Genomic DNA, 27,131 nt, shown 5'->3' on the forward strand with positions numbered 1-27,131 from the left:
CCTTTGGCTTATCTCAGTTCCCTGTTCTGGATCTTCACCTCCTGTTTTGTGTTTTCTTAATTCCTGAGTGTGGCCAGTCCCTTTTGGGGCCAGATGACTTCAAATGGTGCCGGTAGAGCTCTCAGGAGAAGCCTAGACGGGGTCTTGGGAGTCAGCAGGTTCAGATCCCTTGGGCTTTAGGTAAGGGAGAAGCCCAGAGAGGTGCTGTGTTCTTCCAGATGTCACACAGCCAGTCAGGGAGAAAGAGGGACGGGAACCAGATCTGCAGGGATCTTCTGCCTCCTACACGTGTGCCACATGTGTGCACGTCCTGTCATGGAGTCGGCAGCTTGTGGGTGTACACACGGAGTTACAGGGGCCGCAGAGGAGGTGGCCCCCTCAGGATGCTTATTTCTTGTGTTGCAAATTGGGGGCAGTAAACTCAGGATTATGTAACAGGCTTAGTTAGAAGCCATTTAGGTTTCTGGAAAGAGCTTGAAAGTTGGAGTCCAGAAAACAGATTCGTGTGGATTCAGCCACTTTCTGTGTGACAATTGTGTCAGCTTTTCTGAGGCTCCATTTCCCCACCTAAGCACTAGGTATGAGAATCTCTTCCCCCGGCATGTTGTAGAGAGTCAAGTCATAACCCATGCAAATATGTCAAGGATGTTGTTCAAGTCCTGATCGGGGGTGATACATCTGAGGGCAGGGTGGTCTGGAAACCAGAAGACATCCTTATAGCTCCATTCCTTATGGCAGGGAGAGGGTGCCACCAGCAGCAGGGGAGTTTTCTGAGGATTGGGTTTCTTGGCGTGTTGTGAAGCACAGTTCAATTTTATCGTTGTTGAAAGTTTCATTCAGGCTTTCTCTCTTATGACATATTTTGGGAAGTATCTTAAGTGGACTGTCTCCACAGGCTTGGGCCCTGTTCGTGAAAAGAGAAAATGTATATGATTATGATCTAAGTGCCTGTCAGTGGTGTATAGCCTGCTGGGGCTGGGAGAGTCACCTCTGCCTGAGCAAGTCAGGAAAAGTGGAGCTAAGGATTCCCTTATAGGAATTTCTGATTCTTATAAAGGGAGGTAAAGAAGGGGATGCTAAAAAAGATCAGGACTAGGCAAAGCAGTGTTTTCTGATCCTTGAGTAATGAGTCATACCATGTATGTAAGCCGTGTCAACCAGCATAAAACTAGAATGGGAAGATAGCAGAGTGCATTGCATGTGGTAAGGTGATTATTGGTGACATAAAAATTTTGCTTTGTGTATATATTGGGTTGTAAAGTAAAATGTGCTTTGTTTTCTGTGCGTCAGACTTTAAAAAAAAAAATAAGTATGAAGATTGCTGGCCTTAAGTGGTGACCAGATGAACTGGAAGTCTCCTCTACGGGTAGCTGCGGATTTCCTTTCCAAAGCCTGGAAGGGGAAGGGCTCTCAGTGGGCAGAGCCCCTTACAAGCCTCATTTTGAGAAGCCAATGTGCTGCAGCTTGCAGGCCAGATAGGGACAAGGAAGCCAGCTGAGAAACATGAGGTCTGGGGACTGGAGATGGCAGTCTCTTCTCCCAGGGCCTGAGGTCAGGAGAAGAGCTCCCTGTGGGAAAATTGAGGACACCTGTGATTCTCACAGTGACTGCCCTGTCACCCGGCGCTCTTCCCAGCAGCCCCAGAATGCACATTGCCACGTTCCAGAGCCCTGCAGGTTTGGATTCTGCACTGCTTCCAGGAGGGAGGATCCACCCTTCCTCCCCATCGGGCGCGCTCCAAGGTGCTGGCTTCCAGCTGTTCAGTCTTGCTACCCCTTGGGAGTCTGCTTGCTGTGACAGCTGTGTCAGTTCACCTTTAGTCCCCATGGGTGTGTATCTGTGCTCCCTGAGGCTGCTGTGCCTGGCTCACTTTCTCCTCAGCTGCAGAGTACCTGCTGGTGTATCAGACTGCTTGGCGCATGGCTTTGCCTCTGACCACCTTCTCTGCCTCTGTCCCCACCTGTTGGTGCTTGCCTCACTCCTTAAGTGGCTTCGTTCAGCTTCCTCAGAACCTCAGAAGGTTCCCCTTCTGAGCTTTCTCATTAGCTGATAGTGTACCACATTTCCATAGACAGAGTAGGACAGATTTTCCAGGGTCCCTTCTGCCCCAGAAACCTTGTCCCATGCTTCCCTTTCAAGAAAGGTTACGTAGGCTGGGGTACCCAGCTCTGGAGCTAACCACATTTACAGCCCTTGGAAAGTGTGTGCCGATACCCTGGAAGGTGGTATCGAGTTGTACCCACAAGAAGATGTTGGTAGTACGAGGTCTCAGCAAAAAGTTAGTTAGTAGGGGGCGGAAGTGCTAATTCATATCGCTTGTGCAGATCCCCAACAATTAAAACCAGGAGTCGCACACTGGTGGCATGGAGCAGACTATGTTTTCTTGTTGTCGTTGTTGTTGCATGTTTTGTTTTAATTTCTGCCCGTGGTTTTATTTAGAAATCTTTGAGTTGGTTGCCAACATCTAAAAATCAGCAGATTCCTGTTAAAAATTCAAATTTCCAGCTTTTCTTGCAAAAATGGATAGCTTTGGCAGCACCGATCCTTTCATGCCGCACGGCAGTATTGTGCCGATGATGAGCGGTGGGTTTTCCAGTTTGCCACAGTCCCCACCCTTCTCCACTGTTCTCTAGCACTGAGACCTATAATGGAACAGTTGCCATTATTCTTCTGATGTGTGATTTTTTTTCTTATGGTTTGGGAAATGTGAATGAAATATATCCTGCATCTATGTCTATGAGAAGAGAGAAGATAAAAGGGTCATGTTTTTCAAGAAGGTGTTTTTCTTTCTGAAAATGAACTAACTTATCATTCTCCTAAAGATTAGTTTTCTAGGAACAAAGGTATCCCTCAAAATCAGTGGTTCTTAAAGTGTGATGCCTGAACCAGCAGCAGCATCACTTGGGAATTTGTTAGAAATGGGAATTGTTGGGCTCCACCAAGACCTACTGATTTAGAAACATGGTGGAACCCAGCAGCCTGTGTTCTGACAGCCCTTCTGTTACAGCAGAGAGCTGAAGGCTGTGAACCACTGCTCTGAGGCTCAGAACTTGGATAGGATGCCTGTACCTGTTATTGTCACTTTCTAGCCTTTTAAAACTCAGAGGGGCCCAAGAGTAGGAGTTAAGGGTTCCATGCACACTCTCCGGGCAGAGTTTCATGTGTGCTTCGAGGGCTACAGGAGTCCTGCCAAAACAGGATCTAAGCAAATCCCAGCCCCTTTCTGTCCAGCCACTGGTTATTCAGCACTTCCACCCATGGGTGCCACTAGTGCAACAGTTGTCAACAGCCTTCTAGGGTGCCTTCAGCTGTCCTGAAGAGACAGATGATTACCAACTCAGCTTCTTGTGAAAGAAACAAGCTAGAGAATTGAATCGCTTTGAGAGAGATCAGGTTGGTGCCTCAAGCTTATCAAAGATAATGGGACGTTCATGGGCTGGTTGTCCTTAAGTGAAAATAATATGCCAGTTCTTTAAAAACATATGGATAAAAACCAATCGCATGTGAACATTTCAAGTCTAGCACTGGTAACTCAGACTTACATTGTCATATATAATCACTTGGTTTCTCTCCACTTTCTTTTTGGGTAAATGTGTTTAACTACTTTGGTGGACAAGTCTGAGTGAGCCAAGAAAGTAAATTTTTTCTGAATATATTTACTTGGAGGACCGTAGGCCAGTGAGAGGCTTGTTTCAGAGACCCTAACCAAGCCATCAATGACCTGCCCCTGCCCCCGCCACAGCCCATTCTGTTTATTTGTGAATTGGGGCCCCCTGAAGGCATTTCAGTATGTCAGACCCTCTCCTAGAGTAAAATAAGTGGAAAAAAAAAAAAAGTGGGCACTGCTTCTCTGTCTACCTTCTTGTCTCCCGTGCTTCCACTGCCCTCACTTTGGTACCCAGGTGACCCTGGGAAAGTAAGAAACCCCTTTCTAAGTGGCCTGACTCCATCTATTCAACACATTTATTTATTTATTGGGTATGTTTTCTGTGTCTGGGGACGGATTTGAGTGGGACAGTGTTCTTGTTCTCAGAGCGCTCAGTTGACAGGGGTGAGGGCTGCTCATTACAGGCCACCCAAACAATTACAACTGTGGAGGTGAGGAGTGGACCAGCCCACGTGGGAGAGAGGCAGGCTGGGGTAGGGGCTGCATCTCCCCAGAGACAGCAAGAAGAAAGGAGCCTGGCCCTGGACAGAGCAAGGTGGGTCCCCGTCCCTTCTGGAGCATCGAATCCAGGTTTCCAGATTTTGGTCTAGATGGGAGCTGAGCCTCGATGCTGCCCCAACTTACTGCTTCGTGTGGATGGGCAGAGGCTGCCTACCGGAGCTCCTGGATCTGCCAGCTCAAAAACAGAGCTGCTCAGTTACTCAGCTCCTGGTGCTCAGTTGACATTTTTCTCAGGTGTCATTTTGCCCGTGGGTGTTGGTCAGGGCTCTTTGCTATGGAAATGACTGTCCTAGCACTTTTCTTCTCTCCCCTGGCACCTCTGCCTCCAGTTAATAAAGCTCCTTCCTAACAATCAGCTATTACCTTCTTTCCTGTGAAATTGATAATTAGGGGCCTGGCTGGTTGGTCATGGCTTCAACTGTAACTTCTCGCTGGAGGATTTGCCTTTGGACAGAGGATTCCAGGACACATTATAGAAGCGCCTCGGTTACGAATGGCGGAAGGAGGGATTGCACCAGCCTTGGACGTAGCACAGCAGGTTCAAACTGGTTCTCTGTCTCGTTCATTGTAAGACCTTGGGTAAGACCTTGGTGTATTCGATTATAAAATGAAAACAAGAGTACTTCTCTCCCAATGTTCTTGTAAGGGACAAATAAGCTACAGTGTGTACAAGGTACTGGCCCACAATAGTCCTTCAGCAATTAGAACAACAAAAATATCTAGTGGTGAAGTACAGGCAGTGTAATCGACTTAGCAGACGTGCAGTGGAGGGAAAAAGAAACCTGACTCTTTGTCCTTCTTAATACCCAATTGGTCTCATTTTTAAGAGCTTGAAGTATGGGGGGCTATTCTCTGGGGTGTCCTTGGTGATGGCAACAGAGTTCAAATGGAGGCGCACACAGGCTGCTCCAGGAAGGCAGCCAGGCAGCCAGGGCCCGGCTTTGCTTGGTTTGCAGCCCTTGTCCAGGGTTGTGTCGGTCTCTCAGTCTGGTGTGCGGAGGCGTCGCCAGCTTTCCAGCAGCCCCCAGGGACATGGATGTTCAGGGCTCCATGGGTTTTATCGGTCCCTTCTGATGATGATCTTCTAAATTTCAATCTTCTCCACCCAGCCTAGTGATTCCATTTCACAGGCTCTTTTTCTTGTTCCTTCTTTGAGCTCAGTCTATGTCAGAAAAGCTAGAGTGTGTCATTGTAGAGAGGTGTTAGCCTGGGCTGTTGGGAAAACCCAGGCAGTACAACCAGAGCGACTCCGTGTTGGTGACCTCAGCGGATGAATTTCCTCAAAGATTGCTCAATGATTTAACGGGATGGGAAGTATGGGGCAAAACTAATATCACTGAGTGTTGACCATCGTTTTGGCCCTCAAATCTTTACAAGAATTCTGTGAAATAGGTATTTCCATTTTTACATGTGTAGGAGAAAAAAATAAGTTGAAAGAGACATGACGTGCCTGAGGCTATATGGTTGGTAAGCAGTAGTACCTATACTTGAACTTCTTCTGTGCCTGACCAAAGACTAGAAGCTGGGTTTGGGGGTGACCCAAGGGGTGTCTGTGGGCAATTGAGTGATTTGTGGGGCTGTGTCTTCTGTTTCTTATCCATGCCTGTGCCACAACCCTCTGATACATACCTTGTTTTAGGAATCCCTGCCACAGGATGGAGGTTGTGGTTTTTAGAAGTTTTCCTGAATCTTTCAGATCCCCTTGTTGGAATGGAGCTTTGCATTTCAATGAGTGGAAAAAAATCAGCAGAGGAGAATTTGCCAAAGGGAAAACCAATGCGTTTATGACTTCACTCCTCTTGTGTGCACAGATGTTTCCTCTCTGGGCCCCCTCCCTTCATGGAGTTCACTGACCACAAACGTGGGAAGTAGCTTGAGTTGAGCAGAGAGCAAGACTCAATGGAGAGGGTCTCCTGGTACAGAGCAGTGTTGGGGTCAGCCCTGGAGCCCTCCTAGGTGGGCCTCTGGCTTCTGCCAGGCCATCTCTGACCAGAAATAGTCCCCTGGCCTCGACAGCAGCATCAGCACCAAGGTTTTAGGGTGGCTAAAGGGTGGTAAGGAGGGGCCTCTGCGTTGGGACTGAGGAGCCTTAATGTCTAATCCCTGTCTGTCTCTGGCCCTTGGTTTCCCAATCTGTAAAATGGCAACATGGGATCAAATGATCTCCAAAGTCCCCTGTATCTTTAATTTTGAGAATGTTCTTTATTGTTGCTTATATTGTCTTAATTCACTTCATCTTCTTAAAATAAAGCCCCAACCCTAGTATTCCTGCCATTTGAAAGAAAATATAATGAATCCTAATCTGATAAACAATATTCATTTTAGGGGATGGCAAGTGAGATGGGTATGTCAAGGGGAATTTTATTAGCAAATATCATCTAAATGTTTTAAATAAGGCTGTATGCATACAATAGCTCATAATGAAATAGTTAAATTTTTTAAAAAGACACTAAAATTAACATACTTAGTATAGAAAACTTGGAAAATACATAAAATCAGAAATAAAAATATTTAGCATTCTTTTCCTTTTTTGCTGTATATATTTGTCTACATAATTGGATCATATGGTATATTTGGAATTGTATATGCCAATTTTGAGGGAGGGCAGTGTTTTTCTGATTGTACAAGTAATTTTATAAACACTTAAATATAAAAACGAAATTAAAAAATAAAAATTTAAAATGTAATGAAATTAGGAGTGCAATTAAAACAGCTAGAAGAATCTCACAGTACAAAGATAACCCTTGTTAAACATTTTTGTGTATTCCCTTAGTGCTTTGTTTGGGGTGGGGAGAGCATTATTTTCCATAATTGAGATCATACTGCATACTCTGATTTCTAAAGCAGAAACAACTCTTAGAAGATGATCTAAAAGATGGTTTTGATGACAGAAAGCATTGGCCACTGGGTGGTTTATTAATCTTTACTGCTTTAATGGGAATTGGGGTTGAGGGGCGGGGAAGTCTTGGTTCATTCAATATGAGTTTTAAAAATGCAGAAAATCGTTACTCAAGTTCCTGGCAACAAAAGTGTCCACTGTGGTGCTTTACACAGTACAGCGTTGCTTGGGTGGAGGGAGGCAACAAAAAGGGTTTGTTTGGTGATTCGCCCAGCACAGTGTCTCCAGAGCCTCAATAGTTCCCCCATTGTCGGAATGTGCTTGGGGAGAAAAGGCAGCATCAGTTTTATAAGTGTTCCCCACACATGGCTGGGGGTTTTGTCTGTACTGGCCTTGAAGGATGTTGCTGGAGAAACACATATTCTGGTTCTGGGATGGGAGGGAAGCAGAAGAGGAGCACGAGGGCAACAAGCTTCACCTGAGCTGGAAAACCCACCAGGTGGCACATACAGAGTTCACCGGATTTCTGAGTTGGGGGTATGCACTGAGTACGAAACAACTCACAGATGCATTTATATGGTTACTTCCCCATTGTCATCTTCCTAATTTTGCTCTATCTCTCAGCGCCTGGAGAGTAAGTGAGTGCTGTCCTCACTTGCGTGTCTAAGAGAACCTTCCTATTTCTTGCACATGAAATATTAATATAACTTGGCTGGATATGTACATCTGGGATCTCAGACTTTTCGGACAGAAACTCATTTTTGCAGCTCAGTTTGTTCCACCATCCGGCAAATGTTTGTTGAACACCCTTCGTAATGAACAAAACAATGAACATGCCCCATGAAACTTTGACTTCAGTGGTATCTCCCCTTCGAGCACTTCCCAGGTCTCAGGGGTGATGCCAGACTCTGGGGAGTAGTGAACAAAACAGAGGCCGCACCTCCTGGAGCTTTTATTCTAGTGGGAAGGGTTCTCTAGCCCTTAGTAGGAGTAGAGGAAAAGTCTGAAGAAGAACTGATTGCGTAGGTAACTCTTCTCTTTGCCTGCTTGCATGCATGACTTTTATTTTCTTATTTTTTGATTATTGGTTTTAATCTAGTTGTTCTGGTCTTTTCTAATAGAATACTTCTTAAACATATATTACTTCTTTGTTTCCTTGCTTTTTTTTTTACTTTGCAGTTTAGGGAGTTCCTTTTAAGCTTACCCTACATTTTATTGAATTCACTTTTTACATTTTTATTTATTCACAGCTACTAATGTGAATTTAAATGAGCAATTTTTGTATAATCCTCACCTCATCTGTTTTCCTCTTTGCATCATTCCTTGTATGTTGGCTGTTTTTTCCTTTATGAATTTCTGTTCCACTTTCAAGGAGGTCACAACTTTTTGCATTCTAGCAGTTTCTTGACATTTTCTTCTGAATTATTATCTGAGATGTGCTCCTTCTTTGAGTCTTCAGGATGGTGTTTCTTCACCCTTATTCCACATGTTTTTTCCCCTTTCTTTACTCATTCTTAAACAAGGCAGGATCTGTGTAGACCTTGCATATACCAGCAGAGTATCTATATTGTCTGCTGCTGGCCTCGGCACTCTACACTTGGGGGAACGTTGAATCCCCTTCAGTTACTTGTCAATAGGTTCAGTGATGCACACATCTCCCAGTCTCGTTCCTGTTTTCAAATTGGCTCTCACCTGGGCCACTGCTGTGGTACTGCTTGGCCCTCCAATATTCTGAATTGAGGGGCCTTGGACCCAACCATGTTGAGTGCAAGTAACTGGCCGCCAGTCACCTCATGGGAGCCATTGGCCTAGCAGGCCTGGGGCCAGCCACTACCCTCAGCCCCATACTCTTTCTTCCTTTCTTCTATAATGGTGGTAATCTTAATATCTTACATCTCTTCCTTCTGTGTCCTCACACTCACAGCCTCTGTGTGTGAAGATCACATTTCACACCCACCTCCTGTAGTCCTCTTTCTGAGATTAGCAAGGGAAACATCCTTTCTTTCGTCAGTGAGCATTTTTTTCAATGTCTCACTTGGACACTGTTAGCTCTGTATTTCTTCTTATGACCCCTTCCGTGTTTGCTTTTTGTGACTCTCAAAACTCACATCCACTCTTTACCAGCATGGAGCCCCTGAGTGTGAGGCATAGGCTGGGTTGGAGGGGAAAATGGTGAAGACCTGCTTCCTGCCTTCGAGTTCTGGGGAGGGGCCCCCAGGTCTGCATTCACTAACAGAGGACACAGGGGAAGGAGGGATTGGACGTGTGGAGTATCAGGGAAAATTCATTCTCCCACCACGTAAGTGAGGACGCACCTCAGGTTCAGGTCTCCATCCTTTTTTAATGAACTCTCAGCCAACCCATAGGATTTCATCTCCATCTCCGTGCAGATGCTCCAGCTCCATGTGCCAAAGGCTAGACCTGCCCCAGTTTCCCATTGATCGCTTTGAACCTGGGTAAATAGCTGACAAACTCTACCGCATCCCCCAAAACTGGCTGCCACCACAGCCTGGTCTCTCAGAGTTACTGGTTCTAATTCTCTCATTCCCTTGAGATCAACTTCTACTTTCTTCCATTTCCCCCACATCTCATTGGTCACCCTGGCCTATTCCACTTATTTAAAGTCCCTCTGTTCTGGGTAAGCCCTTTCTTTTCATTCCTGCTGTCAGGCAAATTCTGTATCTTCTGAGAAGCCTCCCCTGACCATCCCAGCGAAAGTGATCTTGCCTTCCTCCAAATTCTGAAAGCTCTTATTGTCTATCAACTTATCATTTGGCACTTATTGTAGACTCCCTTATATAGTTATTTCTTTTTGTCACTCGTGTTGTTTGTGCCTTATCGCCCAAATTTTAGAAATCCAGTCTTTTGCACTACACTTGTCTGTATTGTCCATGGCATTCAGGAAAGCATTGTCAGTAACTGTTAAGTGCTCGATTGATGTCATAGCCAACAGGCTGCATATCAGGGGTGGGGGTGTCTTCGGGATGCTGAACCCTGGAGACTGCATGGGGCTGGTGAATAATTTTTCTTTTCATGACTGAAACATTTAGAAAAAGTGAGTCATCACCATACCCAGATGTTCTTTTTATTAATTGTCATTATTGAGACAACACAATTTGTCCTATGGAAGACAAGGGCCTATAGTGAATGTGGCCTATATTGGTTGACAGTTTTCAACTCAACTGAAACAAAGAATAATAACAAGAGGATTGGTTGAATTTAACTTGATTAAACTCAGTATAATGCAGTTCGGTGGAAATGGTTGTCAGTCTTTTTGCTTTTGGATCATGGATTTCCTGCTCTTTCTCATTTGCCCACTTGACCCCTTCTGTAGAAACCTATTTGTAGACACCCAAAAGAGAACAATTCATGCTTTTCACAGCAACTCCAATGATAGAGGACTATCAGTCAAGTAAAACTAAAGCGACTTCTGCAATCAAAAGCTAGGATAACTCCAAACAGTAAACCCATTAGAATTCATTTGCAAGTCATACACATCCTGACATACTAACTTTGGTGAAGCCCAGAGAATAAAACCTCTACAGGACTGGTTTGTTCTACTTAGCTAAAGTCAGAGCAGATTAGCTTCCTGGTTTATAATGGCCCAGAAAAGTCCCTTGCCATTGGCTCTAGGCCACACTAGGAACTGCTATGGCAGTGATTTCTGTGTGTTGCCCATAGCAGTGCATTATTGTGTGTGATTGTATCTGTTCATTTGTATGATGCATTGTCAGATGCATCTCTATAGTGGTGTCAAGATTGAATGGCCTTAAAACCGTCACCTTTGTTGTTATAAAACAAAGAAGTTATGGGCTGTGAAAGCTTCCGTGGCTATTTTAATTTCATAAAACCTGAAGGACTGAAGTTGAAGGTCTTGGCTGTCTAGGGACAAAGGAAGTTTTGCTGTTATCTCCTCATGGGTGGGAGCCCAGTTCCAGAAGCAGAGACACACCTTGCTCTTCTAATCAATGTATTCTAGTGGCCTGGCTGACCTCAAAGGTCAGGATTTACCCTCTAGCCCTCCTCCTGCAAATAACTCAGCAGCCACTGCTGGGACATCTCACCACTGGATAACGTGTTCACTTTGTTCACTTGTGGCTGTGTTGGGACCATTTAACAAGTTTAAATTTAAGCATTGCATTTATCTTGTTTTTATGATAGGAGAGAGAAAAAAAGTTGAGGGTGTGGGGGAAGCCCATTATCAGTTCCCTGTTTCTAGTCTCTTCTTGACATTTGATCATTTTATTCCCTGCTATCGTGATAATATATCAAGAGTGCAATGCTGGCGATGTTTTCTGCCTGGCTCAAAATCCATCCATGGTTTCTTCTTGCTTTTAGAAGAGGGTCTGCATTTTTTAGCCTTGGTGTTCTCATGGCCTTCCATAATCTGACTCCATTCTCAGCTACTACTTTTTCCTTCCATGCCTCTTACATTCTGATGGAAGTGATCCCCCCACCTTTCCCTACCCCTGCCCACACTGTTTTCTATGGGACTTTGTTCATGTTGGCCATTGAGTATTGAACCCTAACGTTTTTCGTTCCACCCACCCTTCCCACCCCAAGAGCCTCCTTTTTGTCCTCTATTAAATGGGACAATAATATAAACTTCTTTGTTGATTTGTTATGTGGGTTAAGTGATTTAAGACATGTGAAGCACTTGGAGCAGCGCCTTGCCCAGAGCGATCACTCGGTAAGAGATCCCAGTTGTCATGACTGCAGCTGATTGGAGCTCAACAATCAGGGAACACAGCATTCCTCAGACAGCCACGCCAATGGCTTTGAGAAGGAAGAGGTGAGCCCTGCCACTGAGAGTGAAAGGGAAAGCCCAGAAAAGTGGAACGTAGATGCAGAAAGCAGGGAGTTGATGTGTCCAGATTGCTGTCCACCTCCAAGGGCCCCTGAGCATGCCATACTCCTAAGCAGAGAAATCTGTGGCTGACATTAGGGTGCTGGCAGTGCTGCCTCAGTGTCCCTGAGATAGCACACAAAACAGGTCACAGTGAGCCCTGCTATAGATGCTCTGGCTTTGTTTTATAGTTGCCTTTCTCATTGCGCTCACGAAGAGGTGGGATGGCTGCAAGTTTCACCTTTCCTGGAGATTCTGCCCCTGTATATCATGACGTGGTTCATATGTCACATCACCGTTGATATAAACTATCTTTGTGTGTGTGTGGTGAAACATACATAACGTAAAATGTTCCATTTTAACAATTTTAAGCAGCATTAAGTACATTTACATTGTTGTGCCACCATCTCTACCATCCATCTCCAGAACTTTTCATTTTGCAAAACTGAAACTGTACCATTGAAACAATTCCTTTTCATTTCCCCCTTCCCCCAGTCCCTGGCAGCCACCATTTTACTTTATATTTCTGTGAATATGACAACTCTACGATGCTCATAGAAGCACCAAATTTGCCCTTGTGTGACCTGTCCTTCTGTGACCGCCTTATTTCACTTAGTGTAATGCCCTCAAGGTTCATTCATGTTGTGGCTTGTGTCAGAATTTCCTTCCTTTTTAAAGCTGAATACTATCCCATTGTATGTATATACCACATTTTGTTTATCCCTTCATCCATCAGTAGATACTTGAGTTTCTTCCCTTTGGCTATTGTTTTATAATGTTGCTATAAACATGAGTATACAAAGATCTGTTTACCTCCCTGCTTTCTATTCTTTTGGGTGTATAACCAGAAGTGGTATTGAATCATATGGTAATTTGTGATTAATTTTTTGATGAATTGCCATACAGTTTCCATAGCAACGGTACCATTTTACATTCCCACTAGCAGTGCACAGGGGTTCCATTTTCTCCACCTCCTTGCCAACACTTGTTATTTCTGGTTTCTCGATAGTAGCCATCCAGTGCCTGTGAGGTGGTATCTCATTGTGGTTTACATTTCCCTAATGATTAGTGAAGTGGAACATGTTATCATGTGCTTTGCCATTTGTATATATCTTTGGAGAATTGTCCTTTGCCCATTTTTAATTGGGTTATATATTTTCATGTGGTTGAGTCTAAACTTTGTGTCCAGGAAACTGCAACTCCTACTCTTCAGCTACTGCTGATAGTAACAACTAGCTTTTATTAAGCACTTACATCCCTCTCACATTCTGCTAAGTGTTTACATGGACTTCTCCCACACCCTTAATTCTCACAACAACCTTTTGAGGAAGATATTGTGATCATCTCCATTTTACCAGTTTAGAGGCCTTGCTCCATGTATCACAGCTGGTGAATCAGTAAGGTGACCCTGGTCTGACTTGGTCCCTAGAGATGATAGTACAGGTCTCCTAGCCCCAAGGAGATGGCATTGAAATGTCTTTATAAGTAAACAGTTCAGTCATACAAATGTTGGTGAGAAGTGGTATTTTATAGGAAACCTCAGGCCTCATGACCTTGGTCTCTCCAGAAAATCATATTTACTTCGATGTAGAGAATCACTTCCTGAAATTCCAAAGGTGTGCATTGGAAGCAAACACAGAAATGTGTGGTGTTTTAAGTGCTAAACCCTCAGCTGCTCCCAAAAGCTTTCTTAACAGAGTGATAAGACATATTCACCAAGGTTCCAAGGCCCTGCTGAAATCCATTTCATTGGTGGATGCAGATTTGTTCTCAGGGTCCAATCCTTTCTTCACTTGCAATCAACCACTTTGTGATCCTCAGGCACTTTTCACCGAAGATGCACAGTATTGCCCCTTTTTGCCGTCTGTCCTGATTTGGAGGTGGTGAGGGCAGAGTGAAGGCAGGAGACCCAAGCCTTGCCCCTCTTGGGGCACCAGCTTTCCAGCCCGGGGAAGGCCTAACACAATGGTTCTTTGGGGGAACATTCTCCTTTCCTTTTATGTTGGGTTTTATCTGGCCTTGGGTTCACACAGCTGGGGCCAGGGCCAAAGCCAGAGCCCTGACTTAGGGTTGGGAAGAAGTTGGCGGAACATTCCCCAGCAGGGTTTGGGCAGGCCCAGGGAGTCCCGCCTAAAATACAGTGGACAAAGGCGCTCTTGTCCACAGGCCTGGGGGTGGGAGGCATCTGGTCAATGACACAGGCTTGGCCATTGTGTGTTGTGACCTCAGCCGACTTTTTTAGCCGAGAAAAAGGAAAAAGAGAGAGTGTGAAAAAAAAGAAAGAAAGAAAAAGCCTCAAGAAACTTTGCATCTGGAAAGTCCAGAATGTGTTGTTGATTTCCCCACAAGAGCTGGAGCAGATTTGGAAGGAACTGTGCAATGTAGTGGGTTCTTTGTGAAAGAATAGCAATGAGAAAAGCCACAGGAACATCCTCCAGGGGCCCAGAGCACTGACCCTGGGGTAGCTGCTTGCCTCAGCCTTATTTCCCGCAGAGGGTGCTATGGAGAGGAAGCTGGCAGGAGCCTGGTCCTGATTCTGGGGACTTCTGAGACTCTCCCCTGAGTTAGCAGCCCCCAAAGAAGATTAACTGTCCCTCTGATGGTAAGAATCGATTTTGCTTGCCTGCAGATGTGTGTGCTCAGCTTGCTTTTCTTCTGCATGTTTCTAATATGACTTTGGCATTTTAAAGAGGCAGCTCTGAAAACCTGTTTAGAAGGTCTGAGGGCCCTGAGTCCTGGCGGGGGTGGGGGGTACCTTTCACAGGCCCAAGTCGTGAGGAGGGAGAACACTGGGCTGTTGTGTGAGAAATCAGGAGAAGAGATGGGAAAGATTTAAAAAGGAATGTTTGTAGCTGGAAGGAGAGTCTTGGGTCCCCTAGTTACCCAAGCAGAGTGGTAACATGAACTTCTGTTGTTGGGATTGGAGTCCACATGTTTCCTCCCCCATTTACCTTTTCCAAAATATGAAGTTTGGCTTCTACGTTCCTAAACACCTATCTTCTATCCCATGGCACAGTTCTAGCTGGGACACTAGGGCAAAAGCCCATTATGGGGACATAGCTCCCCAGAAGGTAGTTGAGTATCACCTGCTCAGTAAACCCAGTATCTGGATGGTGGTTCCAGGCTGGGCCGGATGCATCTGTTTACTTTGGGGGAGATGGCAGTGGCTGCAATAAGAGTAATAGATGCTCTCTTGAGACTCAGGAGTTAAGCTATCCAGGACCTGACTGCAGAATGTGGGGTGTTCTGGTGGGTCTGGAAGGTTTATGGAGAAGAAGGGATTAATGAAGAAGATGAACATTTAGGAAGCAAATAAGGGTGCAGGCAAAGCTCTTGGCAGAGTGGATAAGGCAGAAACCGAGGCGCGTTGGGTGTGGGCGGTCTGTGGGGTATGCCTAAGCTTAAGTGGGCTGCGTGTTCGGGACACAGTTTGAGTGGTTAACAGAAGTGCTAACTGCTAGCAGACCTGGAACAATTCACTGGTGTGGGATGAATTCTAACTTTGGATATAGGGAAGTCCAGGATGCCAGGGCAGAAATCTGATTGCTAGGCAAATAGAGCTCAACGGAGTGTGGTTCTGGGAATGACAGGGAAGGGGGGCGGGCAGATGCAGGCCCATCAGGACAGAAGAACTCCCCATAACTCACCATGGTGAGCGATGGGAGTACAGAACTCCGAGATGGTGAGGGAGAATCTCAGGAGTTTGGGGCCTGGGCAGCTTTCTAGGGATAGTTGGATGCCTCTGAATCCCATATCTACACTTGAATGTGACTTTGCTTGGAGACCATCTGGTTCAACTTCTGTATTTTCAAGATGAGGAAATTGAGGCCCATCAGCAAAAATGAAGTAGATTGCTCAAGATCTCACTGCAAGACAGTGGCAGCTCAAGCCTGACACTCAGGCCTCCCAGTCTTTGCATGGGGCCATAGAGAGGTAGTGGGTCCCAAACCTTGATAGTAAGGCTCTGGGCTCTCATCATTTGTCTAGTTTTATATGCATCAGGAGCAGAGGCTCCGAAAATGTTGACTGAATTGGGTTGGTTGGAATTGTACCCCTTACTGACTCGTGGAAACTGTTCCGACCCCTGTTAACCTCAGTCTCCTTCTTGGGCTTATGGTTTAGAACCAGTTATGGCTCGCAGGGAACCAGGTCTGTGAGTCATAAGTCTTTGATTAGAATCACTTGGAACACAGGTGTTAGCACTGCAGAGGAACTAGGATGAGTGTCTATGCTGAGACTTGATGCCCTGGCTTTCTTTTGATGCTCTTTGTCCCAAAACTAGCAACCACTAAGCTAGACAGTCTGGATCGTAGCCCACAGCAGGTCATCAGAGGCTCTCACCTTTGTACCCTAATGAAGTCCAGCCACGGTCCTCTAAAAGGGCATCAGCCCCCTGAGGAAGCCTGCTTTTGCCCCTAAGGCATCTGTGGGCAGCAGCTGTTCGCTTGTCCTTGCCGCTCCTGGCAGGCTCTTTGTGTGGGGTACTGAGCCTAAACTAAGTCTGCCTGAGCTAGCAACTTCCAACTCCCTTCTTCACTTCTTCAGTCCATCTCGAATGAAACAGAATGCTTGGTACATTTGGTTGTGGGTTTTCTTTGGAGGCATAACAACTTTAGAAAGTGCCAGAAACAATAGCATAGGGCATTTGGGGGCTTTGCATCTTAATACTAAAGGAAGGCTGGGAGGGGGCTTCACTAGTATTTTTTTTTTCTCCCTCACAGTACTGAATGTTGGCAAAACTCTCCTGTTCCCAGACTTTACCCTCTGCAAAGGGAATTTAAAGCAGGAGTCCCCAACCCCTGGGACGTGGACTGGTACTGGTCCGTGGCCTGTTTAAGGACCAGGAGATGAGCAGCTGGCGAGCAAGCGAAGCTTCATCTGTATTTGCAGCTGCTCCCCAGCACTAGCATCACAGCCTCAGCTCCACATCAGATCATCAGGCATAAATTCTCATAGGAGCACCGGTTTCTGGTGCCAAAAAGGTTGGGGATCCCTGATCTATATGGCCCCTCGCCATATGAAGAGTTCCTTAGGGAGGTGACCTGTTGTCAGTGACCTATGCTCACAATGTCCTTCAAAAACGTCCTCTAGGGCAGGATAATTGATTTTTTATGGACATGATCTAGCAGAGAAAATCGAGGGTGTGCTTTGAGATCCTTCGGGACTACAGGAAGTGCTAAACTCTAGCCTAGCTCCTTCAAATGACAAATAAGGACATTTCAACCCAAAGAGGCTGAAACAGTGGTTTGTGCAAAAGAGGGAGAGAATTAAGTTTTCAGCCCCTTCATACAGGTCTGAGGTATAATGCACACAATTTAGTATGCCGGTTTTGGCTCATACTTAATGATTTCCAACTTTTGTTAAATCATTTCACTTTACTGGTGTCTCGGGCAGCATTTCTTTTCCTCCAGTTGACTCGGATTTGGTTGAGTAAATGAAATCATGTTTCTAGACCAAAACTGCTCAAAAGAATTTGGGGGAAACATGATGCCAAAAAAAAAAAAAAAATGTTTTGCGAACATTTATGTTTCTGTCATGAGGTCTTTGTTGTTTCTTTTGTTTATGTAGCTGCTGCTTTTGTAAGCTTGTGCTGGTCATTTAAATGCCTTGAAATTCCCCTTGTGGTGGTTTTGGTCTGTTATGAAAGATATTCCTCAGGTGGCAGCCTCTGGTTTTACAGATGAGTAAACAGAGGCCCAGAGAAGCCAAGGGGACTATAAATTACCGCTTGTTGTCTGGGGACAGCCTCTTTATGTCCAGGCCTATGTGCTTTCGACTGATGCTTCTATGGTCCTAAGGTGGCCCATGTGATTTTTATCTGTGGGGAAAGGGGTAGGAGGAAAAGGGTCAACCTTCCTCAGCAGCCTATTGGGAAGTTGAGTATTTGAATAAAATGTCTGTTATTTACAAGTTGGTGTGCAGAATCACTCAGGTTTTTCTACTCAGAAGCCTGGAACAGGCCGATGGGAGCACACTGCCTTGCCTTTTATAGCTGTGAAGCACCAGGATCAGACAGGCCTCAGAAACGGGACAAAACTGAAGTGCATTCTCTGGGGTTCCCCAAGCCCTTCAGACACCAAAGTGAGGAACCAGCCATAGCTTCCCATCTGTTTCTTGGAGCTGTTCTCCGTATTTCAGGAGCACCTGTGGGAATCCCCTTCTCCAAGTGGCCCTAAACACAGCCACAAGGCCTTTGGGCATCTGCTCCAAACCTCTGTAAGTGGCAGGGGTGACCATGATATTCGGTAGCACAATTATGCCGTTTGGCCAATGCTGAGATTCTCCCAAGAAATGTTGAAGAGTGGGTGTCTCTCAGATCCCTGTCATGTTTTTTGGTACCCATGGACAGATGGCCGTCAGCAAAAGCACCAGCTAACTCAGATATAAAAAGTTTACCGACATCCAGCATTCTTCATTTCTTATACTGTCTCCTTTGGAACCCTATTAATTGGCTCTTCTATCTTGTATCTGTATATGGCACGTGCAACGATAATAAAAATCTTTCCTCCTGTGTTAGTGAAGTAAGGTCTCATGAAAAAATTTGTGTAAGGCCTGTGTGGAAGCCACTTCCTACATGACCGATTCCTTCCTGCCTTCCGCTGCGTGAACCCCAGACACTTCAAGGCTGTGAAATAGCTTCTGAACCAGGAGGAGCCACCCCAATCATCTTTATAATTCCCAGTATCATTTGCAAACCTTTTTCATCAATCCTTGCCTGACTGGAGACCCCATGTTTTCCAGCTTAGCAAGTTTTCCTGGAAGGGCTGACTTCCTGTATCCTTGCATGGACTACATTGTAATTGTGTTAATCAAAATTCCTGGGTAACCAGATTACTCCATTCCATTTTAGGGTCAGAAAATAGAGTTTATTGTTCTATGTCCTCTCCCTGCCCAATCCTGACAGACAGGCCCAGTGAGTTTACTGGCCATCAGGAACACACTGGAGTCTTACAGATGGATATTCTGGGTGGCTGAGACTTTGTTGGATCTTCTAGGAGCTAGACACATCTGCAGTTTGCAAAGTGGTTCAGCCTCCAGCCCCATGGCCAGCAGCTTTGTAGGTGCTAGGAGAAAATTCCCATGGCACTGATGTCTACCTGTTGTCATGGGGACCAGTGACAGCCACAGTGTAAGGACTTCTCTAGCTGCTTTGTGGGCAGAGGATAGTGATTGGTTGGGTTGAGGGTATGAGGGGAGGTAGCTGATGTACGTAAGGAAGAGTACGGCAGATGCTCTCTGAGTACTGGAGCTGGGGAGGCCCATGAGTCACCCTCTGGGGACTTGTAGATATCATCCAAGGAGGCTTCTCAGCGGGGTAGAGGTCTGACCTGAGCAAGTAGTGGATTCAAACCAGTGAAATTATCGTTGGGAACATGTCCCCGTCCACCCTCAGCAGTAAGACTTGAAGACACTTGAGTTGTACCAGGTTTGGTAGAGTCTTGGGGACATTTGCATTTAAGTATTTAAAGCCTGATTTGGAAAGTTCCTTTATGGACTCAAAGAAACACCCCTGCTAACCAGGCAACTTCTAATGAGAGGGGTTTGAATATACACCTGGAAGTTTCTGGCAAAAGCTCTGATGAGTCAGTCACATTTACTGAGAAATTATGCAAATAGAGAAGTGGAAGGAAGAAGGTCATCTTATTGGTAAAATGCTGGAGGTGAGTCTCACATGCTTGTTGTACTTTTCAGATAGGGGTCCAACCACAGTAGTTCAAGGGAAACAAATGCTTAGACTTAGGCTGGGCAATAGCCGCACAGTTGTCTTTGAGCACTGAGAGAGGCTGGCTTTCGGAATGCTCTGAGGACTAACAAAGGCAAACAGGTGGTACGAATGAGGTATTTGGGAAGCCCTGGGTTCCTACTGAGTTTCCCCTCAGTGGGCAAAGTGCTTTAGTCTCACTGTGTTCCTCTTAATGGATTCAGGGCTCAGGACTCCCTGTGGAAGCTGATTGGCCTTGGGGCAATAAAAGGTGCCTAGAGGTCAGACTCACAGCCCCAGGATCCAATGAAGAGTCTGTGGTCTCCAAGGACCCTTGCCTTCTGTCATGTTCTCCCTGGCTGGAAACCTGTCCTTCTCCAAGAAATAAACAAGAGCAGATACTCGATGCCAGAGGATAGGAGCAAATTGGGCAGGTACCTCAGAGCCTTGGCAGGAGGGAGAGGAAGAAAGAGATGTTTCTTTATTGCATCGGAAAAGAAAATTGGGGTTCTGGTTTCATTTCTCTAGGTGTCCACACTTTTTTCTCCAATCTCTTGATCTTTTCTAGTGTTATGTGGAATTTGTGACCCAGGTTATTATTTCATTTTTTTTTTAAAAATTGTGTAAGTTGAGAATAGTGATACATACGCATATCTTTTAACTAGATTTATAATAATTACACATTCTTAAAGCTGTTTTCATGTTCAGCCCTGGTCCTTTTTACCTTGACTACTTCAGTCTTCACCTCTAATGGTCTTAATTTTTCAGGCAGTTAGAATACATCTTTTAAGCACTTTTACTAAGGGGAGGGCACATGAGTGGTATATTTCTTGAATCCTTATCTATAGAGGAATGTATTTCAACGACCTTCACTAGTGAAAGACAGCTTGGCCACATAGGAAGGTCTCACATTTTCCACATAACAATCCAGAGGTGTCTTTTGAAATGCAGTTATAAAGAAGTCTGACGCCTGCTTTATTTATGCTCTTTTATTGGCGATACCCTGCTCCCACTTAAATGATGATAGGACTTTATCCTCATCTTTGCTTTGTAAATATATTGTTAGGGTGTGTTCAATTGTTGGGCTTTTAAAATCCTCTTTGCCTTGAGCAGTGCTGGACCTTCCATGCACAGATGTGTCTTCTTTTAGCCGAGGGAAGTTTTTTTCACCCTATCAATCTTTGGTTGTAGTTTCTGTTGTTATACCTTTTGTTTTAGTCTCTTCTTCAGAAACACCTAACATCCATATCTTGGCTTGCTTTTCTGTTCTTTTATTTTTACTTTTCCTATTTACTTTCATTCTGGGAAAAAATTCTTAATTTTTTTTTTTTCGCAATACTTATTCTATATGCTGTTACAAATAATACGATGGTCCTTCTGTTACTTCCTTTTTAGTTTCTGTACAATTTGATCATTTCCTGTTCCTTTTTAATATCATTGTTTTCTTTTTCAAAACAATTTGCCCCTTTAAACTTAGTTCAAACTTATGACCATTTACTCTGGTATCATAGATGCCATACCTGTCTGCCTACTCCTGAGGTTGCTAAGTGATCTCCTGGGATTTTTCTTCTGTGTATCATATGAGGTCATGATTAGAAGTTGTGCTTCTCCTGGGGCTTTTGTATACTGTTCCTCACTTTATTTTCTGCAGTTAAACACTGTTATCTTGTCTGTCCTACCTCCCTATACTTGATGTTGAACAGTCCATTCAATCGGATTCATTAAGAGCTGAGATTTGTTCTCAGAGGGGTACCCACATTGCTTGACCTGCTATTCTCTGTCTACTTGTTTGGTGAAATAGCTTCCTACTACAATTCTAAGTTTTCCTTCATTTATTCATCTGTCCATCTGTCCATCTGTTCATCCATCCGTCCGTCCGTCCATTCATCTGTCCATCCATCCATCCATCCATCCATCCATCCATCCATCCATCCATCCAGTGTTTCAAGTGCCATGCTGAGACTAAAGCTAGGAACAAGGTTGATGTGGCCCCACCTTCCTGAACCATACAGTCTGTTTCTCTCTTCCTCCTTCTATCTTCTCTCTTGCCCAGGCTCCAAGTCTCTCACCCTTAGAAGAACATGAAGATGCTGCCAGGGTCTATCCCCTCCCCACCTGCCTGTAAAACTACATGTAGGGACTACACTTCCCAGAATTCACTATACCAGTGCCCTACTTCCCAGTTATTTTCTGTGAGTTGCTCTCTCTGACAGAGCTAGAGAGAATAGTACTTTTACCTGTGAGGCAGAGGAGCGATGCCTAGTATTCTTACAGACAGAGCCCTTAAGGCTGATGACATCATTGTGGGAGGTGGGGCCTTGCATCATGCTTTGTGTCTTAACCTCTAGCCAGAGGAGATTATCTTTCATTGGGTAGCTGTTTCCAGTTTTGTGTAGGAGTCTTCCCACTCTAAATAAGTGTCCAGCAGAAAGATGTGGAGCAAACATGACTCTTCTGTCTCTGGCCCAGCTGGGTCTTGGCCTTCTTGGTAGCTTCCTTGCAGCCCCTGTCACTAAGTGGTTGACCCCTGGTGAGTGGCAGTAGAGGCCACTCCTGACTTCTGGGTTTGCTCAGGGCTTGCTCAGGGCATACTAATAATGAACTGATTCCCAGGGACTGAAGCCTTCCAGGCCCACCCAGCTATGCCTTGGCTGCTTCTGGGTGTCCAGCTGGCTGTGTGGTTGGAGAAGGCAGAACTTTCTGGAGAGTTCTTTATGGAGCAGCCTTTAAGCAGTGCCAATCACAGCACTGGGCTCATTAGCAGTCATTGCCATGGCAACTGGTCTGCCAGAAAGTGGCTCCTTAGGCTGACAACTTCAGACGTGTTATATATAGATCTGGGTGTGGGGGAGTGGGGCGTGGGGCCCTGTGGATATGCCTTTCTTTAGAGCTTCTATTGCTTCTGGGTTTGGGGTATGAGAAGACACGGAATGCGGGGACCTTAAAACCGATCTAGCTGCTAAATCAAGTGTCTGACGACCACCCATTAACATCAGCAAGTAACATTTGCTCACATCTGCAGAAGGTAAGAATCAGGTGCTTACCCAGAAGCCTCCTGAGGGGGAACAAGTCCCAGGTTGAACTTGGAGAGTGCTGGAGGCTGTGAGGAGTTAAGTGTAGGGGTCGGTACTGATTGGAGGCTACAGAGACAAGATTGAATTTCTCTTAAAATAGTCTGTTGGAAGGGTTTGAGCTAGGGCATAGGAACATTTTCATTAATACGTAGCCATGTAGCTGAACACTGTCTTTTTATAAATTATGTTTTTAAAAATTTTTGTGTTTTCAGTTTTGATTTCAGAAGTGATGTTTTTTCTCAGTTGCTCCCTCTAAAGTTGGAAACCAGTCTCTTCTGAATTTAGTGAGCATTAGACTCACCTAGGATACATGTTAAAAGGTGACTTCCCAGGCTCCAGGTTGATCTGAGTGACTTCCTTATGCTTGCCTGCTCGTTCCCCCCGCCCCCGCCTCACCCCCCAGGGGTAGTCAGTAGCCATTATTAATGGGAAATTTTCTTTGGTTGTGTTGTTTTAAATAAGGAGACAAGGAAGTCAGCCTACAGCCAGGAAACGTGACTGCTTGGATGTGGGTGGTGATATTTCTGCACATCTCCAGGGAAGGCATGTGCACATTTAGAGACTGTGACAGGCAGGAGAATTTGGCTTGAGTTGTTACCCTCCTTGGGTGGGAGCTGGAATGTCAGGTGGTCCAGGTAAAAAAATGAAGCCAATTATGGAAAATTGGTGAAAGATGGTCTGAGGGTAGCCTGGATTTAGGTAACTGGAGGGCAGTGTCTAGAACAAAGCTAATATTTTAAAGTTGGATTTGACTGTTTACTTAGCTGTGCAATGTGGGGCAAGTTATTAAATTCTCTGAGTCCCAGATCCTTTGTTTTAAAATGGGATCTATGTGGCAGGCTTGTTGTAAAGAGATAGTGTGTAAATCACCTGACCAGTCCTTGGTACACTTACAGCCATTTGGTGAGTGGTCCAAGTCATTATCGATGGGCAGAAGTGGGATCTGAATGCAGACATTTCTTGAGTACCTATTAGACTGGGGTTCTGAAGTGGTCTAGAAACCTCTTGATAAAATAGGGTGAGTGTATGTACATCCATGCCTCCATTTGGGGGACAGAAGATCGAGTTTTCCTCAGATTCTCAGAGGATGGGTTTCCATGTATAGTTGAGCAGGTTGTTTACTGAACAAGGGGACCCAGATGAGGGGGCCCAGGGAAGCCGAAACCCCATCTTGCACCCTGGGGGATGGCCCATCTAGGGCAAGAGGCAGTGTTTTACAACTCCCACAGAGCCATCCTGTGCATTAGGTTAAGAATTTCGGAGTTGAGAAAACTGTCTTCATCTCAGCCCACTCCTACTTACCTTGTTCCTCGTACGTAGGGCCATGTCGCCCCTGCTTCTAGGTCCTGTTCCCATGGGAAAGAGCTGACAGAATGGAAGGGGAGGAGCCACGGGACTAAGAAAGGGAAGGGAAGGATTGAACTTGGAAAGAAACTAATGAGAAGAATAAGTTTGGTAGAGACCTTAATTATTGGGTAGTGACTCGTGCTGTATCCTCTCGGTGGCTTTGGGGCAGCTCTCCCAGGAGCCTGCACCTCCATGCCCACGAGGGGTGAGGTAATGTTGCTTGTTCGGGCTTCTTAAATGACAGCTTGCTGGTTGGGAGGACAACTTTTGCCTTGTCTACTATGTCTTTCTAAAATAATTTTTTTTCTGACAAAACGCACTTAACATGAAATTTATCAGTGGCTTTTACACGTTCACGGTTTTGTGCAACCACCACCACTATCCAGTTCTAAAACATTTTTATCACACCCCAAAAGAAACCCTTTTTCTATTCCCGCCATCCTCCAAGCCCCTGGTAACCGCTAATTAGCTTTCTGTATCTATTGGATTTTCCCTTTCTGGACATTTCATATAAACGGAATCATACCATATGTGGGTCCTTTGTGTCTAACTTGTTTCTTGGATCATTCATGTTGTAGCATGTATCAGTACTTCATCCCTTTTCATGGCTCAACATTTTTTTGTATGGATACACACCACATTGTGTTTATCTGTTCCTCAGTTAATGGGCACTTGGATTGTTTCTACATTTTGGCTATTGTGGATAATGCTAGAACATAGGTGTAAAAGTGAGCACTGTTTTCAGTTCTCTTGGGTATATACCCAGTTGTCGCCACATCTTTTGACCCCTCACTTGTTTCAGTCCAGCCAACAAGAATAAATTCTTTCCAGGAAAGGAGAATGGCAAGGAGGCAGCCTTGGAGGAATGGAAGCAAAGCATTGTCAAATGGCAAGCAGACTGGGGACCCATGGGTGTACTGGAGGGGATTATGGAGTCCGCCTTTGCCACTTTGGCCAAATTAGGAAATTGTCCTGGGTGTCTTCCTCCCCTCGTTCAGCACCCCTTGGCCCATCCGGCTTGGTACCAGGGGTGCCTCTCCAGGCACTTTCTGTAATTTTCAAGATGGCGGGTCATGCATTTCCCAGTTGGGGAGACCTCAGAGCAGTAATGGTACCTCCTTGGTCATCAAATGTAAGCCAGGAGTTTTTCTGACTCCACAGGTTATTTAAATGAATCAACTAGAGTCATTCTAAAGAGCAAAGCACCATGCAGCTGTGGAGATGTGACAGGTGTCATTGTTGCTACTTAACAGGTGGAACACAGAGAGTCAGAAGGTTCGGTCCACTCGCTCAGCTGGCCCATCTAGGGAGAGTTCTCACCACTCAGTCTTCTCACCAGTCAACGTCTTAACGTGTTAACCTCCCAGGCAGGTCTGTGTTTGTCTTTTAAGTCAGGTCGTCTTGGAAACAGAAACCAGGGAGAAGTGACTGTCGATAGTGACATTTCAGATGCAGTGATGGTGAGGCTGGGGAGAACTTCATGATGCTGTTGGTGGAGGCTATGCGAAGCCTGATTTCACTCAGTATCTAGATGGCCCCCCTTCCACTGGAAACCCCTGTTTATTCAGAATTCTTGGTGACAGGCACTTTCCTAGGTGCTGAGTTTGTCATTGTTAATTTCCACAGTGTCTCCCACAACTGGGCTAACATCATCCTCTGTTTTATAGAGGCGGAAATAGACACAGCCGTTTGAGTCATTTTTCTGGGTCACAGTTCTACTATGTGGTCGAGTCAGGATTGAGCCCGAGGCTGTGGCTGAGTCAGAATTGAGCCCAAGGCTGGAAGGCTGTGTTCAGTGTGCTTCTGGGTCCCTCTCTCCTCTGCATTCTGTTTTTGTCTGTGTCAGTCTCTGACCCTTGCTTAGTATCCTTTTAACAATTTCCCATTTCCTGCTAGGTTATTTGGACAAACACCAGTCTGGCCTTCCAATCTTAGGTGCTGTAAGTTACCTGACTCAAACAGAAGCAACCTAGTTCTAGATTATTTCTTTCTTTGGCCATGCTCCCTGACCTCCCTATTCCTACTTTACTCCCAATCCCATGCAGCCAAAATCTCTTGTATGTGGGATAATTTACACACGCGCGCACGCGCACACACACACTCTCTCTCTCTCTCTCTCTCTCTCTCTCTCTCTCTCTCTCCCGCCCCCCCCCCCCCCATCTCACTCTCTCTTTCTTTCTGTACTCAACATAAGGCTATTTCTCTTGCATGCATTTTGACCATCTTCCAAATCTGGGAGAGCAGAGCAGTGTCTGGAGGTCAGGTAAACATGCCCACGTGTGCGCTGGGCTCAGTGGACGTGCTCTGCTGGTGAAAAGGCTGCCCGGCTGCTGTCCATCTCCCTGGCACCTGCACTTTAGAAGCCAGTCTTTCATAGTGAATCAGAGAGGTGCTGTTATGTTAACAGGTGTGGGAGACAGAAGTGTTCAGGGCATAGGGAAAGGTTTTTTAATTAAATTGTGAAACTTCATAATGAAACATACACTGCAGCTCTGCAGAGGGCCATGGGGAGGCTGTGTTTAGTCAAAGTTCTGAACGCCTAGGAATAGCGAGGATTGATCCCATCCCTGCTGAGGGCGTGCAGGGCACCATAGGAAGCAGAAGCATGCTGCTTTGCAGTCTGCAGACTGCTCAGAGCAGTCTGGGAGCTGTGTCTCTACTGCTCACTTTCAATCTGTTATTTTGTTTTCCTAAGCTGTGGTCTTCAGTGACCAAAAACTGCCTCATGGGCATGGCTGGGGGATGCCGAGGGCATTTAGGAGCTGATTAGTTTTCATATTTCCAAATAGGGTCCAGCTTTGCTGAGCAATTCATGGCTCCTCTCCTACTGTGGCTAGAAACCTGTCTTTAGTCAATTTACTTTCTTCACAAGGCACAGAAATTATGTGAGCTGTTTGGACCTCCTTTCCTTAAATTTAAATGTTCTTTAGCTAACAACTTTTATTTTTGTGTTTATTGAAGAAAATTTAGATGGAAAAGTGAAAAGAAGGAAATAAAGACTGCCCATAATTCCACCACTGGAAATCACTTCTGTTTTAACATCTGTGTCTACACCTAGTTTCTCTATGCTCTAAATGTTTTCTTCCAACTTTGTTTTTTCAAGAAAAGTGCGTGGTTAAAAGAACTAAACTGCACCTAAGTGCATATGATGAAGG

At 45.3% G+C, this 27,131-nt stretch overlaps 1 protein-coding gene across 8 annotated transcripts in view; it reads left to right on the plus strand.

The window, feature by feature from the left end:
• GAS7 (growth arrest specific 7) overlaps nucleotides 1-27,131 on the plus strand; it is a 204,867-nt gene that overhangs the window by 90,814 nt on the left and 86,922 nt on the right. Inside the window, exon 1 of one of the 8 annotated variants that reach the window (XM_016121300.2) lies at nucleotides 12,929-14,455. The exons of 5 other annotated variants lie outside the window; for them this stretch is intronic. Coding sequence is in view for 1 of the 3 variants with exons in the window: in XM_016121294.2 (XP_015976780.1) it covers nucleotides 14,453-14,455 (3 nt within the window). In the remaining 2 variants the exon portion in view is untranslated. Of the gene's footprint in view, nucleotides 1-12,928; nucleotides 14,456-22,448; nucleotides 22,581-27,131 lie in introns of those variants that run through there. 2 more of the 8 variants (XM_016121294.2, XM_016121295.2) reach the window with 2 other exon arrangements.

This window comes from Rousettus aegyptiacus, unplaced genomic scaffold (genome assembly GCF_014176215.1).
Source record: "Rousettus aegyptiacus isolate mRouAeg1 unplaced genomic scaffold, mRouAeg1.p scaffold_m13_p_6, whole genome shotgun sequence".
Lineage (NCBI taxonomy): Eukaryota > Metazoa > Chordata > Mammalia > Chiroptera > Pteropodidae > Rousettus > Rousettus aegyptiacus.